Source organism: Phycodurus eques, chromosome 6, assembly GCF_024500275.1.
Source record: "Phycodurus eques isolate BA_2022a chromosome 6, UOR_Pequ_1.1, whole genome shotgun sequence".
NCBI lineage: Eukaryota > Metazoa > Chordata > Actinopteri > Syngnathiformes > Syngnathidae > Phycodurus > Phycodurus eques.
The window spans coordinates 22810664-22824019 of record NC_084530.1 but is presented as its reverse complement, the minus strand read 5'-3'; the positions used below and the strand labels follow the sequence as shown (position 1 = coordinate 22824019).

General features: G+C 40.7%; 1 protein-coding gene across 1 annotated transcript in view; it reads right to left on the bottom strand.

Moving 5' to 3' along the window:
* Positions 1–13356, bottom strand: part of znf827 (zinc finger protein 827) — a 112953-nt gene that overhangs the window by 20575 nt on the left and 79022 nt on the right. Inside the window, 4 exon segments of the mRNA XM_061679290.1 lie at positions 660–760; positions 844–898; positions 5068–5212; positions 5214–5323. Coding sequence (XP_061535274.1) covers positions 660–760; positions 844–898; positions 5068–5212; positions 5214–5323 — 411 coding nt within the window.

The window sequence follows — 13356 nt, the reverse complement described above, 5'->3', positions numbered from 1 at the left end:
TAAAGAAAATGGATGGACGGATTTGCCAATATATATATTTTCCAATATTTTAATTATTTTCTCTAATTTGTCTTTTTATCAATGAGTTTTTTTGCTAAATATTTGTATATATCTTTTTCTCGCGGATGCCAACTGTCCAGCTATTTAGCAGCATGAAAATATTCAAGATACATTGCAGTATTACCAATAAAAAGCATATAAATGTACCAGTCAAGACAAGTGGAACGAGGAAACGCGGGTGTGGATGTGTTCACATGGAGAGCAGATAACGACTTAAAAGAGGAGTAGAGTTAAAGGAGCTGCAGAGCTTCAAACGCACAAGGGAAAAATGTGTGTGCATGAGTGCGTGTGTGTGTGTGTGTGGGGGGGGGGGGGGGGGGGGGGTTGAATTAACTTTCATGCCACTCTTTGACACCCAAGAGCCAATCAGATTTCCATTAACTGGCAGAGGGACAGGTAAAGCTGGCACAGGCTAATTAACCTCTGGACCACTGGCTGCTACAGGAAAGGAGACTAGGGGGGACGCCCCGGGCAAAGGGGGCACAGAGCCCATAGGCTCATTTGAGATCTAAGCAGGGAGCTGGCGGTTGAAAGTGTAGTTAATTGAGATGTGTGTGGAAATGCTTTTGTATTTTCCTGTGGTTTTTATTGTGTGTTACCATGGAAAGGTGCCCGGGTGGAGGAGCTGGCCTCTGCGGGGGAGGAGCTTTTGGAGCGCGAGTTGAAGGCTGATTGTCGAAAGCACTCGTCCAAGAACGGACTGGAAAATGCAGAGGAAACCAAAGCTCCGTTTACAACAAGTACATTTTTATGTTATGTGGCCTTTGTTGTAATTTGTCTCACCTGTTAATTCCCATCATGTGGCCGCCCTTGTGGTTGTTGGCTTTGCTCACTTTTTCTGGAAAACAAAAATAAGACAACATACTTAACCAGGTTACATATAACGATAATCAGTCTGATTTGGGTAAATGTGGTAGGTGATGTGTCCACGTGACAGTACAGTGGTGCCTTGAGATACAGCTTTAATTCATTCTGTGACCACACTCGTAACTTAAATGTTTTAATAACTCAAATCCTCTTTCCACTTTGAAATGAATGGAAATGCCATTAATTTGTTCCAGCCTCCCCCCCAAAAACAGCATTTTTTTTAAATGAGAAAATAGCACTCCATAATACTGTACTTTATAAAAATGTACAGAAATGACAATTAAAAATCATAAAAAATACTTAAACATTTGTTGTCAAACTTTGCATCAAATGAAAGGCTACTGAGCTGCTGCCCACATTGGCCATCTGGGGGCATCATAAGACAGACACGGATATACTGTACATGGACTTCTGTACAATATAGACTCAGCTTCTCTCAGCTCCTTGCAGATGATAAAGAATAAATGACTGTGTACTATGCTGAATGTCTGTGTGTTGCTGCACAGTTTGTGTTCAAATATCAGTTTCTTAAAGTGTTTTATACTGTATGAGTGTCACATTATGTGTTAACAGCATCACAGTAGTGGACAAAAGGCTCAACTATTTGGTTGTTTTAAATGTGTAATTCTTCTCGTTCTATGTTTAGTTTGACAGTAAACCTAAAATGGAAGTGGAAATCAACTTGAAGCCTCTTTTTTAAAGAATTGTTTACTATTTGACAAAGTATTGTTTATTGTGAAGTGAGCTTAGTTGAGTTAACCGAGTTAACTACTAAGATACAGCGCTTGTATCTGAAGTCTGCGTTTGCAAGTCAAAGAACAAAATTGGTTGAATGACGGCTCGTATCTGGAAAAACTCATAAGTCGGGTCACTCTTATCACTGTTGCTTGGTCCATTATTTTACTTTATGTTGTGAGCCAAAATTTCAGGTACAAGTGAGGAGGGGGAAAAAAAGGAGCAAATAAGGTCCTGTGATGCTATATTATGGGTGAGGCGAGTCCCAGTCGCCAGAGCATTTTCAACCGTTTATAGAGCGGGACAAACAGTCAAACAAACAAACAAACTGCAAAAAAAGTACACTCGCATGGAGCTGCTGTAGGCCACAACTCATGCCCAGACACTCACACGAAGACTAACATGCCAACCCCACTCCAGCTCCTCACATCACTCAATAGGCCACGCTCCTTAAAGAGGATACTATTGTACGTACAGTAATTAATTACACTTTACAAAACCATATGCTCTTTTTTGGTTTTTATACCAAACAATGTTATTTTTCGTGACTAAAAATGTCTCATCAAGAAATTGTGGTGGTTTTTGATTAATGGCATTTTAATTAATTTGAATGGGTAATATTGATTTGAACTGAGTAAATTGAGTTACGAGCTTGGTCACAGAATGAATCAAATTCATAAGTCAGTAAAAATTTGAGCCGTAGCATTCTGGACCAGCTGCAGCTGTCAGATTCATTTTTTTGTTCAGACCTGTAAAAACCCTTTACAGCACCCCTCTTCCTGCCTGACGGAGCTGCTGTAGAGCACAACTCACGCCCAGACACTCACACTAAGACTAACATGCCGACTCCTCACATCACTCAATAGTGGGGCCACGCTCCTTAAAGGCACATATCCGACCCACAAATACTACAGTACGTACAGTAATTAATTACCCTTTGTAAAACCATATATGCTCTTTTTTTTTTTATACCAAACAATGCTATTTTTCATGAATAAAAACATGTAACAAAGAAATTGTGATGGTTTTTGATGAATGGCATTTCAATTAATTTGAATGGGGAATATATTTGAACTGAGTAAATTGAGTTAAGAGCTTGGTCACAGAACAAATCAAACTCTTAAGTCTGTAAAAACAAAAACAAAAAAAAGTCTGGACGAGCTGCACCTGTCTTTTTTTTGTTCAGACCTGTACAAACCCCATTACAGCAACCCTCTCCTTGCCATAATGCAAACTAACAGCTCTGGCCTTACATGATTGACATTTACCAGAGGTTCTTACATGATAATTAAAATAGGATAGAAAATATACCCGCTGAGAGCCAAGAAAGAGAAGAAGAAGCCACATGTGCGACTTTCAAGGAGACGAGGAGCACCTCAAAAGCGGACGAGCGTCTCCCCAGCGTTCTCTGCGACCTTCCCACTAACGCGTCTCTGAGGTCTTACCGCTGCGGGTAATTCATATTGATTGCTCATTGTGTGACAGCCACGCACCAAGACCCCACACCCACCCACCATCCACCCTGCACCATTCCCTTTGCATCCAGATCCTCCTTTTGTGGCAGTTGTCGCAGTTCGCCTGGCCCCAGAGATGCCCCGGCCTCCCTGGGTGGCATCCGTGCCCCCCCACCCACAATCTTTTACTCGCCTTATTACTACACCCCAACCCCGCCCACCCACTATTTTGTGACACCACTTGCCAAGGACAGAGGTCTCTTTCCATGTTGCCATGGCGATGCCGCACAGAAGAAATGTAAAGGCGGTAGGGAGGGAGGGTGGTGGATGGGGAAGTGTGAGCAGCCAAGTGTGCTTGAACCGGCATGTCTGAAAACGAGTCAAGGGAGACAGAATGAGGGAAGGAGAGGACTGGGGGGACGTGGAGGGGGGGCGTTGAGCGTGTAAAGGTGGGTTTAAACGCAAGTTAACAGTAGCCATGTGTGTGAATTGTGTGGAAGCGGTTCCGCCTTCATGGAGAATTACAAACAAGTGGCCAAAACAGCTTCAAATGTCAGCCGTGTGGTCAGTTGCGATGTTATAGGTAGAAGGTGTGCTGTAGCGGAGGGGACTACATTGTCACTGTGGTGATAATTGTCTACTGTACTGACTGATGCTCAACAGTCATCAAGCAATGCGGAGGGAATACACTTATATAGCTTAAATAGCTGCCCAGAGCAGTGACTGATGCGCAACTTTGATATCAAAACTCCTGCAAAGAGAGAAAAACTATTGCTTGCTGTAATGACTGATTTGCTAACTTTTACATTAAGACTCCTGCACGTGGAAGGAACCGGCTTTTGAAAAAGCAAAGTGACAAGATTTCCAAATAATGACAGTCTGTCAAAATGCTAAATCTGGTTGGAATGGCTACTTCAATCGGACTACTGTAATCCCTCGTTTATTGCGGGGGTTAGGTTCTGGACCACCCCCGCAACAGGTAGCGTGCATGCGCTGACATAATTTTATTATTATTATTATTTTAATCCCCATGTTGGTTGGGACAGTCAATGCTTAATGTGAAAAATCTTAACGGTGCTTAATGTCACAAAACCACGACCAATCATCACTAAAATTTATGCGTACTGCTCCAATTATGCCCCATTTTTTACTTTATGGACATTATAACGTTTTCCTCCCCATAAAAAGCTCGCTATAAAGAAAAAGTTTAACGTCAGTTAATGTCACAAAACTTCGACCAATCGTCACCTAAATTTATGTGGATATCTCTACCTATGCCCACTTCAACCGCTGAAAATATCTGAAGGAAATCCCTGATATTTTGGATTGCATATCAATACGGGCATTCAAGGACGTCATGATTCTCGCAGGTGAGCAGCGAAAAATTACTGTTATATACATTTGTAATAGACAGAATGAAAGTATACCTTTTTACAATCCTTCAGTAAAAGTATAGATTTCTACAACATGAAATATATTTTTTTCATTTTTCTTATAATTACGTATAATGCACTCTATCAACTTTTGAGTAATTTTTTTTTGGGGGGGGGGAGCACAAAGACGGCAGCTACAATATGTGTCATGTTGCTAAGAACTGTACAGTAGTGACTGATGTGTAACTTCATCAAGACTCATGGGTATAGAAGGAAAGCAATTTTGAATAAACCGTCACTGTAGTTATTAATGATCAACTTCATTAAGACTCCTGCATACAGAAGGAAACAGCTTCTGAATGAATGTCCACGGTAGTGACTGATGCCCAACTTCATCAAGACTCAAGCGTATTTAAGCTTCAATGTCAGCCATGTGGTCACTCGTAATATGTCGCGTCCTTGAATTTACAACGGTGCCGCCAGACGACGGAAATGGAAGGTTTTACAGCCCACAAACACACGCACGCGTCTGCTGTCCTTGCTCTGCAAGGGAGCCGACAAACGCATTCAAAACAGACCTGACAATTTGAAGAGGAGCTCGGAGGCCATTTTGACCGAGATGTCCTGGGAGAAGAGGTCCTTCTGAGGGCACACCAGGGGCTCCAATACCGGCTCCGTCTTCTCACGCACCCCTAAAGTGCCGAAAGCCAGCAGGTGAGGACGATGGAGGAGCAGGTGGGGGAACGGGTGGCGAGACTTCTGCCGGCGCCGGGTCCACCTCCATGGGCTCCACTTTTACCTTCACCTTCTGGAAGTGGCCGTCTTTGTTGCTCTCTGCGGGAATTTGTGAGTCAGGCGTTAAGTACAAAAGGGCAAACTGAAGTTGTTTATATTTAAGTAGTATAAAGTACACAGAAAAGCACACTAATACAGTGGTACCTCAAGATATGAGTTTAATTCGTTCCATGACCATACTTAAATAGAAAATAGCACTCTATAATATTGTACTTTATGAAAACAGATTAATAACATCATGATGCACTTGGCGCGTCATGATTTAATAATGCAATGCAGTTCATTGTGCTGCTCCTTCTGGTATGCCCGCGCCTTGGCCACCAGGAGGCAAAAAGTCATACAGACACAAATGAAGAATAGACTTTTTTTTATTATTATTATTTTTTACTACTGTAACTGAATCAGTAAGATGCTGTAATATTATAATTTTTTTTGGGAGAAGATAAAGAATATACTCTGACCTCTGAGTATTATATGTCTACATGTGTTGCTCTACCGTTTGTGCTCAAACGTCCGTTACTTCAAAAACCACGACTATCCATGCTAAATGTTACTAGGTCAATGGTGTTTTGAACTGTTTTTTTTTTTTTTTTTGCATTAGGCTTAGTGGATGTTTTCAAAAGACAAAGCTATGTTGTTTTAAATACACACGGTGTACGTTTCTTTGTTTTATGTTTAGTTTGACAGAAAATGTGAACTCAGAGTGGCATGAAAGAGCTCAAATCCTCTTTTTTGATGAATTGTTCAATATTTGCCAAAATGCTGCTTATTGTGAAGTGAGTTGAATTAGTTCACTCCCACAATACAGCGCTCGTATCAAGTTTACGCTCGCAAGTCAAAGAAAATAAATAAATAAATGAATGGGGGGGAAAAAACAATTGGCCAAATGTCAGCTCCTATCACGAACAACGTAAGTCGGGTCACTTGTATCTCAAGGCACCACTGTACTTCACATATTTGGATTTGTACACACTTAACAAATACTGATTTTAATCGGCTCTGTTTTTCTTTTATGTGCATCAAGACTCATGCATATGGAAGAAAAAAGCTTTTTAGGAAATGCCCACTGCAGTGACTGACGCACAATATTTGAAACCGAGACTAAATCTGAAGGATGGAATCATTTTATTGAATAGTTTCCACTGTAGTGATTGATGCTCTACTTCATCAACTCACGTGTATAGAAGAGAACAGCTTTCGTATAGCTGTCCACTCATTATATTGGACCTATAGTAAGTAACATCTGCATTACGAATACAACACTCCCTGCACTCCAGTTGTCTTTAAATAGTTTAAAGTCCCTGCCTGCTCGCACAGAACCCCAGACAGCGAGGAGCGTCATCAGGGGGGACATTCCTAACAGATGCCACATCTCCCTTAACTATTTTTAGCGCGCCTGCTTCATGTCACCTTTTCAAGTGGACGCACCCTTTGAGTCAACAGCATTTGCTCACAGTGAAGCCAATCACTGACGTCGTGGTTGCCATAAACATTTTGACCGCCAGGTTCACGTAGCGAGTGTTTTGCTTCTTTGCCTCGGCGGCCCCGACTCCTCGGCCTCCCCTCCCCGTCAAGACGCCGGCATGACCTCGCAGTGCCCTCTTGCCCCAATAAAGGAACAGCGCCAGGCTAAACTGCTTAGCATGGGTGTTTGGACTGCTCCTTGGATTTCCTTCTTTTTAAGCTGTAATTCCGCTCATTCACCCTCTGGAAAATCCCATGTGGAAGCAGGTTTGAAGGAGAGAAGCTCAAATATACACATATTTAGTCAAAGGATATGTACAAAGAATCACATTCTTGCTACGCAGGAGTAATGACATGTGAGTACGGCAATGATCATTTGGTTCAAGGCCAAAAAAGCTTCATGGCAATTAATTTTGATGGACTGAACTGGATTTGGTGGCAAACAGATTGTAACACTTAAATGTGTTGAATACACACCGTGTGGTTTTTTTTTTTTATTACACCCCTTATTGCTGGTTTGAGGCACCAGGCGGCTGTGGCTCAGTAGGTAGAGCAGCTCGCCCACTGACCGAAGAGTAACTGGTTTGAATCCCTACTCTGACTGTCCGCATGTCAAAATGTGCTTGGGCAAGACACTGAACCCTAATATGCTCCCAGTGGGCCTGGCAGCGCCTTGCATGGCAGCAGTCGCAACATTGGTGTGTGAATGTGAGGCTTCGTAAAGCGCTTTGGGCACTGTGATGGTGTAGATAAAGCGCTGTATAAGTGCAGTCCATTTACTGAATACCCAAAATAGGACTTGACATTTTTACTTTTAGTAGGACTGCGTACAAAAAAGTATATACTTGGTCAACAGACATATAGTTTTTAAGTAGAAGTTTGCTAAGGAAATTCCTTGTAGAAAATCATACTAAGTCTAAAGTGTCAGTTGACAAAATATCTGTTGAGTTTTTTTCTTACAATATCCCACTAGACGTACAAAATGTTTGTTGACTTAAGGACAGTACTTTTTGTAGTACTGAAAGTACAGAATGTCTGAATGACTGAAGGTCATCACTTTTTGTAGAAAACTCCTACTAAAAAGTAGAAAATGTCTGTTGACGAGAGGATATCACTTTTTTTTTTTACTACGAATGGACAACATATCTATTGAATGAAGGACATTTCCATCTTATTTGATCAATTCTCATTAATTTGTAAGATCCATCCATCCATCCATCCATTTTCTGAGCCGCTTCTCCTCACTAGGGTCGCGGGCGTGCTGGAGCCTATCCCAGCTGTCATCGGGCAGGAGGCGGGGTACACCCTGAACTGGTTGCCAGCCAATCGCAGGGCACATACAAACAAACAACCATTCGCACTCACAGTTACGCCTATGGGCAATTTAGGGTCTCCAATTAATGCATGTTTTTGGGATGTGGGAGGAAACCGGAGTGTCCGGAGAAAACCCACGCAGGCACGGGGAGAACATGCAAACTCCACACAGGCGGGGCCGGGGATTGAACCCGGGTCCACAGAACTGTGAGGCTGACGCTCTAACCAGTCGTCCACCGTGTCGCCAATTTGTAAGATGTTAAAAAATTTATTTTGGAAATTTCTAGTTCATATATATTTGTGCTTGTAAAGTCTCATATATTTCTAATAATTTAAATGAAAAACAATTTTTCCCCTCAAAATTCTTAGACTAATAAAATACAATTGTGCAATTTCCTGGTCTGTAGTGTCTGTGATCCCAAATTCTGTCTGTGATCCCAAATTCCTTTTGGAAATTTGTAATTTATTTTTTATTTTTTAGTCTAAATCTTCATATATTCCTATTCAATTTGAATGGACGTTTTGTTCAAATTACAGAAATTCCCCCAAAAATAATAATAATAAATTTCAACCATTGAATTGTAAGCTTTCATGGTCTCTAGTGACATATTTCATTAAACTCTCTGGATGTCTATGAGCCCCAAGTTGTTTTTAGTCATTCTTATAAATTGCCATATAATCTTTCAAAATTCTATGAAAACTAGTCTTTCGACCATTAAATTGTTATGGTTTCCAGGTCATATATCAACAATTACAAAGATGGCCCATGATCCAAAATTACAAACCAAACCATTAAAAATAAATAATAAATAAATTAAAAAAAATAAATTAAAAAAAAAACATTTTTATGCTGGTATTAAACATACAAAGGCACAAAAACCATGGGGGAATTAATTAAAGTCCTGGTGTCAGTTTCATTGGAGTGCAGGACAAAGAGAAGGGACACAGAAAACCATCAAACCCCTCTAATCCCTTAATCAGGTGGTCGACTTGGTCTAGAAGATGTGGTGGTGGGGGGTGGGTTCCGATGGTGCTTGTTTGGCAGGCTTTAAGGGAGCATAAGGGGATCACTGTATTGCTACCCTCAACAACTAGGGGGAAAAACACGTGCTAAATGTCACGGCTGTGAACTTGAACTCCCACGCCTCGCTGACACAAACGTGTTTACCGTCATCACCCGGAGATGGCACAGCACGGGTGGGAGGTATCTGATGGAGAACACCCGTATCCCCTATCCAAAGTCCACTTGTCACCACATAAAACGGGAAAATATGGCCTCACTCCCACGCCGATGTTATTTTTTTTCTTGACCTAATGTTCCCTTGCCATAAAAAGAAGTCCACTTCCGCCTTCACCCTGCTTCAGTATACAGTGGACACCCCACCCTAAAAGTGGTACAACTGGGTAAAATATGCCTGTTCTTTGGCTTTTTTGCGCGTTTTTTTTTCTGGATACGCAGGAGCTCTTAACATTTAGTTCTGGAGTCAAAATAAGACCCTCCTGGGGGGGGTGGTACTTTGAGGTTCACTAACATTAAGGCAACATCTTTAGTCCAGGAACTAGAAGTCGGAGGAACTAGAAGCTCCTACAAATGTTTTTTGCTTTGGTTAGTCAGTTCAAGTGAAAGGGTTTTCGTTGCTTTTATAACACACAGCTCTTAAAGAGCTGTAAAACATCACTTTTCCATCCCCTTTGTTCAAGTTAAGTGTTTGAATATTTTTAGGGAGCAGGTTTTAATTATTGCGAGTCTTCAGAGTATTCTAAAACAAAACACTAGATTGTAGCTGCACATCATGTACCTTGGAGTCAGAAGCTTTTAAAAAGTGGAAAAATTGCTCCCGTCAGATCCCATTAAACATCCCATTGAGAGAGAGAGAAAAAAAAAAAGTTAAATTAATGCAACAGAATTTCTGGCATTCGCGGCATCCTTGATTTTGAAGACACTTGATGCTTTTCTCAATGGTTTAACCTGTAAACGAGTCAAAAGCATTTTCTAGTGTGGAGGCGGCTTGTCGATTAAATGTTAAAAAAAATGAATAAAATAAAATAAAAAAGTCACGTACGCTAAATATAGTAATTCCGCCGGTGAACTCTAGAGTGGTGCTTGAGCTAGAGAAATACGGTAGGTCAAATGTGTGAAGCAGCAAGACAGATTCAGTTTGCAGGACATTGTTTTCAACTGAAAACTGATTGAAGAATATTGTGTAGTCTGTTCGCATTTTATTAAAGCGTTTACAAATGTTTTTTTTTTCAGTGCAGTGAACAGGTCTATTAGGTACACTGGTATGGTCGCATAACTTAGAGTACATATGTCAAGTTTTAAACCCCACCATTCACTGAGAATGGTATGGTATTGAAAAGAGTCATACTCCTTACATGTCAACTTTTAAACCCTAAAAGCCTTTTCAGACCGCAACTGCCACCGCGTGTGGACCGTCGACGAACCCATTCATTGTGTATGTGCAAAAGGGGCGGTGCCACGGAATGCCGAGTCACGGCACGGAGCAGTGAGTGCAGATGCCGTTTGACGTGACATGCTATCGAATAGAAGACATGGTGACGTTAGAAAGCGTCTCCAAAAAGAGAGGGGCTCGTGGATTAATTTACAAACTGCTATTTTGGCGGACGTACTGTAAATCAGTGGTCCCCAACCACCTTGGTACAGGGCTCCAAATATAGCTTTATAAAAAAAAAAAAAAAAAAAAATATATATATATATTATATATATATTTTTTTAATATAAATATATATATGTATAAATATAAAAAAATATATATATTTTTTTTTTCTTCAATCTTTGATGGGGCACCTGCTGCCCCCACCTCATCGATGATTAGTATAATATTTATCATCACAATAAAAGTGTTAGATACATTGGCAAGTGTAAGCACTCATGAAAACAGAAGAAAACAACATTCTTCTAAATATGTATACATTTCTTTCATAGTCTATATGTTTTTCTTCATTTAATTCTTAGGCGTAAATATACTTTTTTATGTTTTAATCAGTAACATTTTTATATTTTAACTCCAACACAGTATGTTCTGACTGAGCAAGATTGTAGGACTTGACTTATGGCTTGCTTAAACTAAGCCATGACTTGACTCAACTTGAAATTTAGTGGCGACTTAACATGCTTGATTTTAGCATGTAGTAACTTTGGATTTGCTTGAAACTTGAAGGTTACGACTTGAGACTTGGTTGTGATTTACACATAAGTGACCTACTCCCACCTCTGACAATAACCCTTGTTTCCACCAATCGGTGTGGTTCGGTTTCGTTGAGGGAAGGGTCTGCTGTTCCTGGAACTGTAGAGGTGGAAACGCATATAAAAAAGTAAGCCTCACTGGATTCATGCAATGTATTACAGATATATTAGGAATAAATTATAATAAACCCCCATTATTTCCGCTACAACTAAGTCAGAAATGGCCTGAGGTTGTTGTGTTTTTAAGCGATAAAGTCTTGACTTCCCATGTCAACAACAATTCAGTCAAATGAAGAGCACACACATACTGACGGATAAATACAGTCATACTATTAATAAACAAAAATGAATTGGCCCACTTTGACGCGTCAGTATGAAAACCTGGCCACAATGTCGGCGTGGGAGTCGACGGAAGGCTAAAGAGAGGGAAAACATTGTCAAACGGTGCCAGAAAAAGAACACCTGGGGGTAGTGTAGGGGAGAGGGGAGATGGCTCGATTCGAAGTGACAACCCCTCCTCTACTCGGTACATCCGAGTCTACCCCTGTCCTTGCTCTGTTACTCCACATCCCACCCCACAACCACATCTCCTTCCTCCTCCACTGTCTCCGACCTGCTCCTCAGACAGGGGGTGAAGAGTTCACGCTGCTTCAAAGGGCTGCAGTGTGGAGACAGCGTGTCATGTGGGAGCCTGCCGACTTCACACACATCTGCTGCAGCTACCATTGATCCCCAGCTAACCAGCTCGCACCAGACGCCGACAAACGACCATAAACATAAGTCACCAAATAAGGTCGTAGCTCCCAAAAAATAAATAAATAAGAGGAAGCAGCATAAACAAGGAGACAAAAAGAAGTACGCTAAGGGTGGGGGGGGTCAGTGAGAGGCCACACACCGACGGGGGCACTGTGAGGACAACCGCCCAAAGCAAAGTGCAGTTTTTACATGACACCAGATTATGACATTGTTGTCAACTGACATGGCCGGATGATTACACTGCGTTGGGTGGTTGTGTGCGTGTGATATGTTTGCGGTACATGTGTGTTACTGCCCAAAGTTGGTAGTAACATGCTACATTTACTCTATTATATTCAAGTAATTTTTTGGATAAATTGTATTTGTCAGAATAGTTTTGAAGCAACATTTTTCATTTACAGTGGGACCTCAATTTACGATTTATGCCCGATTTATGAGTTTATCGAGACACGAGCCATATTTTAAAATTTGAGTTTCGAGCACCTGGATGGTTGCGACAAACTTCACAACAAGCAGCAGTTTGGAAGATAGTGAACAACTCTTCAAAAAAGACGTGCTTATTCAAGCTGTTAATAGCCATTCCCAGTTGAAGTTCACTGTAAAACTAAACATAAAACAAAGAGGATTACATGTGTATTTAACCAAACCACATACCTTTGCCTTATGAAAGTTCACTAGCTAAATGCGAACACAAAATGCCATAGACAGGCTAAAAATAACCTAGCATTGATGTAGCAGTAGTTATAACCCTTGAACCAACGTATACCTGAACAAACGGAACACGTACATACGACATAATATTCACAGGCAAATATTTTTAATTCTCTGGGAAAAACTGCTAATATTACTGCAGCTTAGTTGTGACCGTCTTCTTTGCGTATTTATTATCTATGTACTATACTTCCCAGTATTTACAGCCACACCACAATATTGATGCACACTATATGCATGGGTTTGAGACTTCATAAAACTAGTTAATATCTTTACACTCTTGTACAATACTTTCATGACTAAATTTTACAATATACTGCTACTTTTTTTGTTGTTGTAATAATTGTGTTTTTTGGGGGGACTGGAACAAATTAATTTTATGTCAATTAATTTAAACGGTAAATATTGTCTGGGATATGAGTGTTTTTAGATATGAGCATGGTCATGGAACACATTTAATTTGCATTTCAAGGCACTACTGTACAACTTTGATGCCATCTGGTGGCATCTTAGTGCCAAGCAACTATGATGAACTGAGAGGAGGATCTTAGTTAAGCCATAGCCTTGTCTAATCTTGTCGTATCTATAGGTAATCACAAAACTTTTTGTGTGGGCGTTA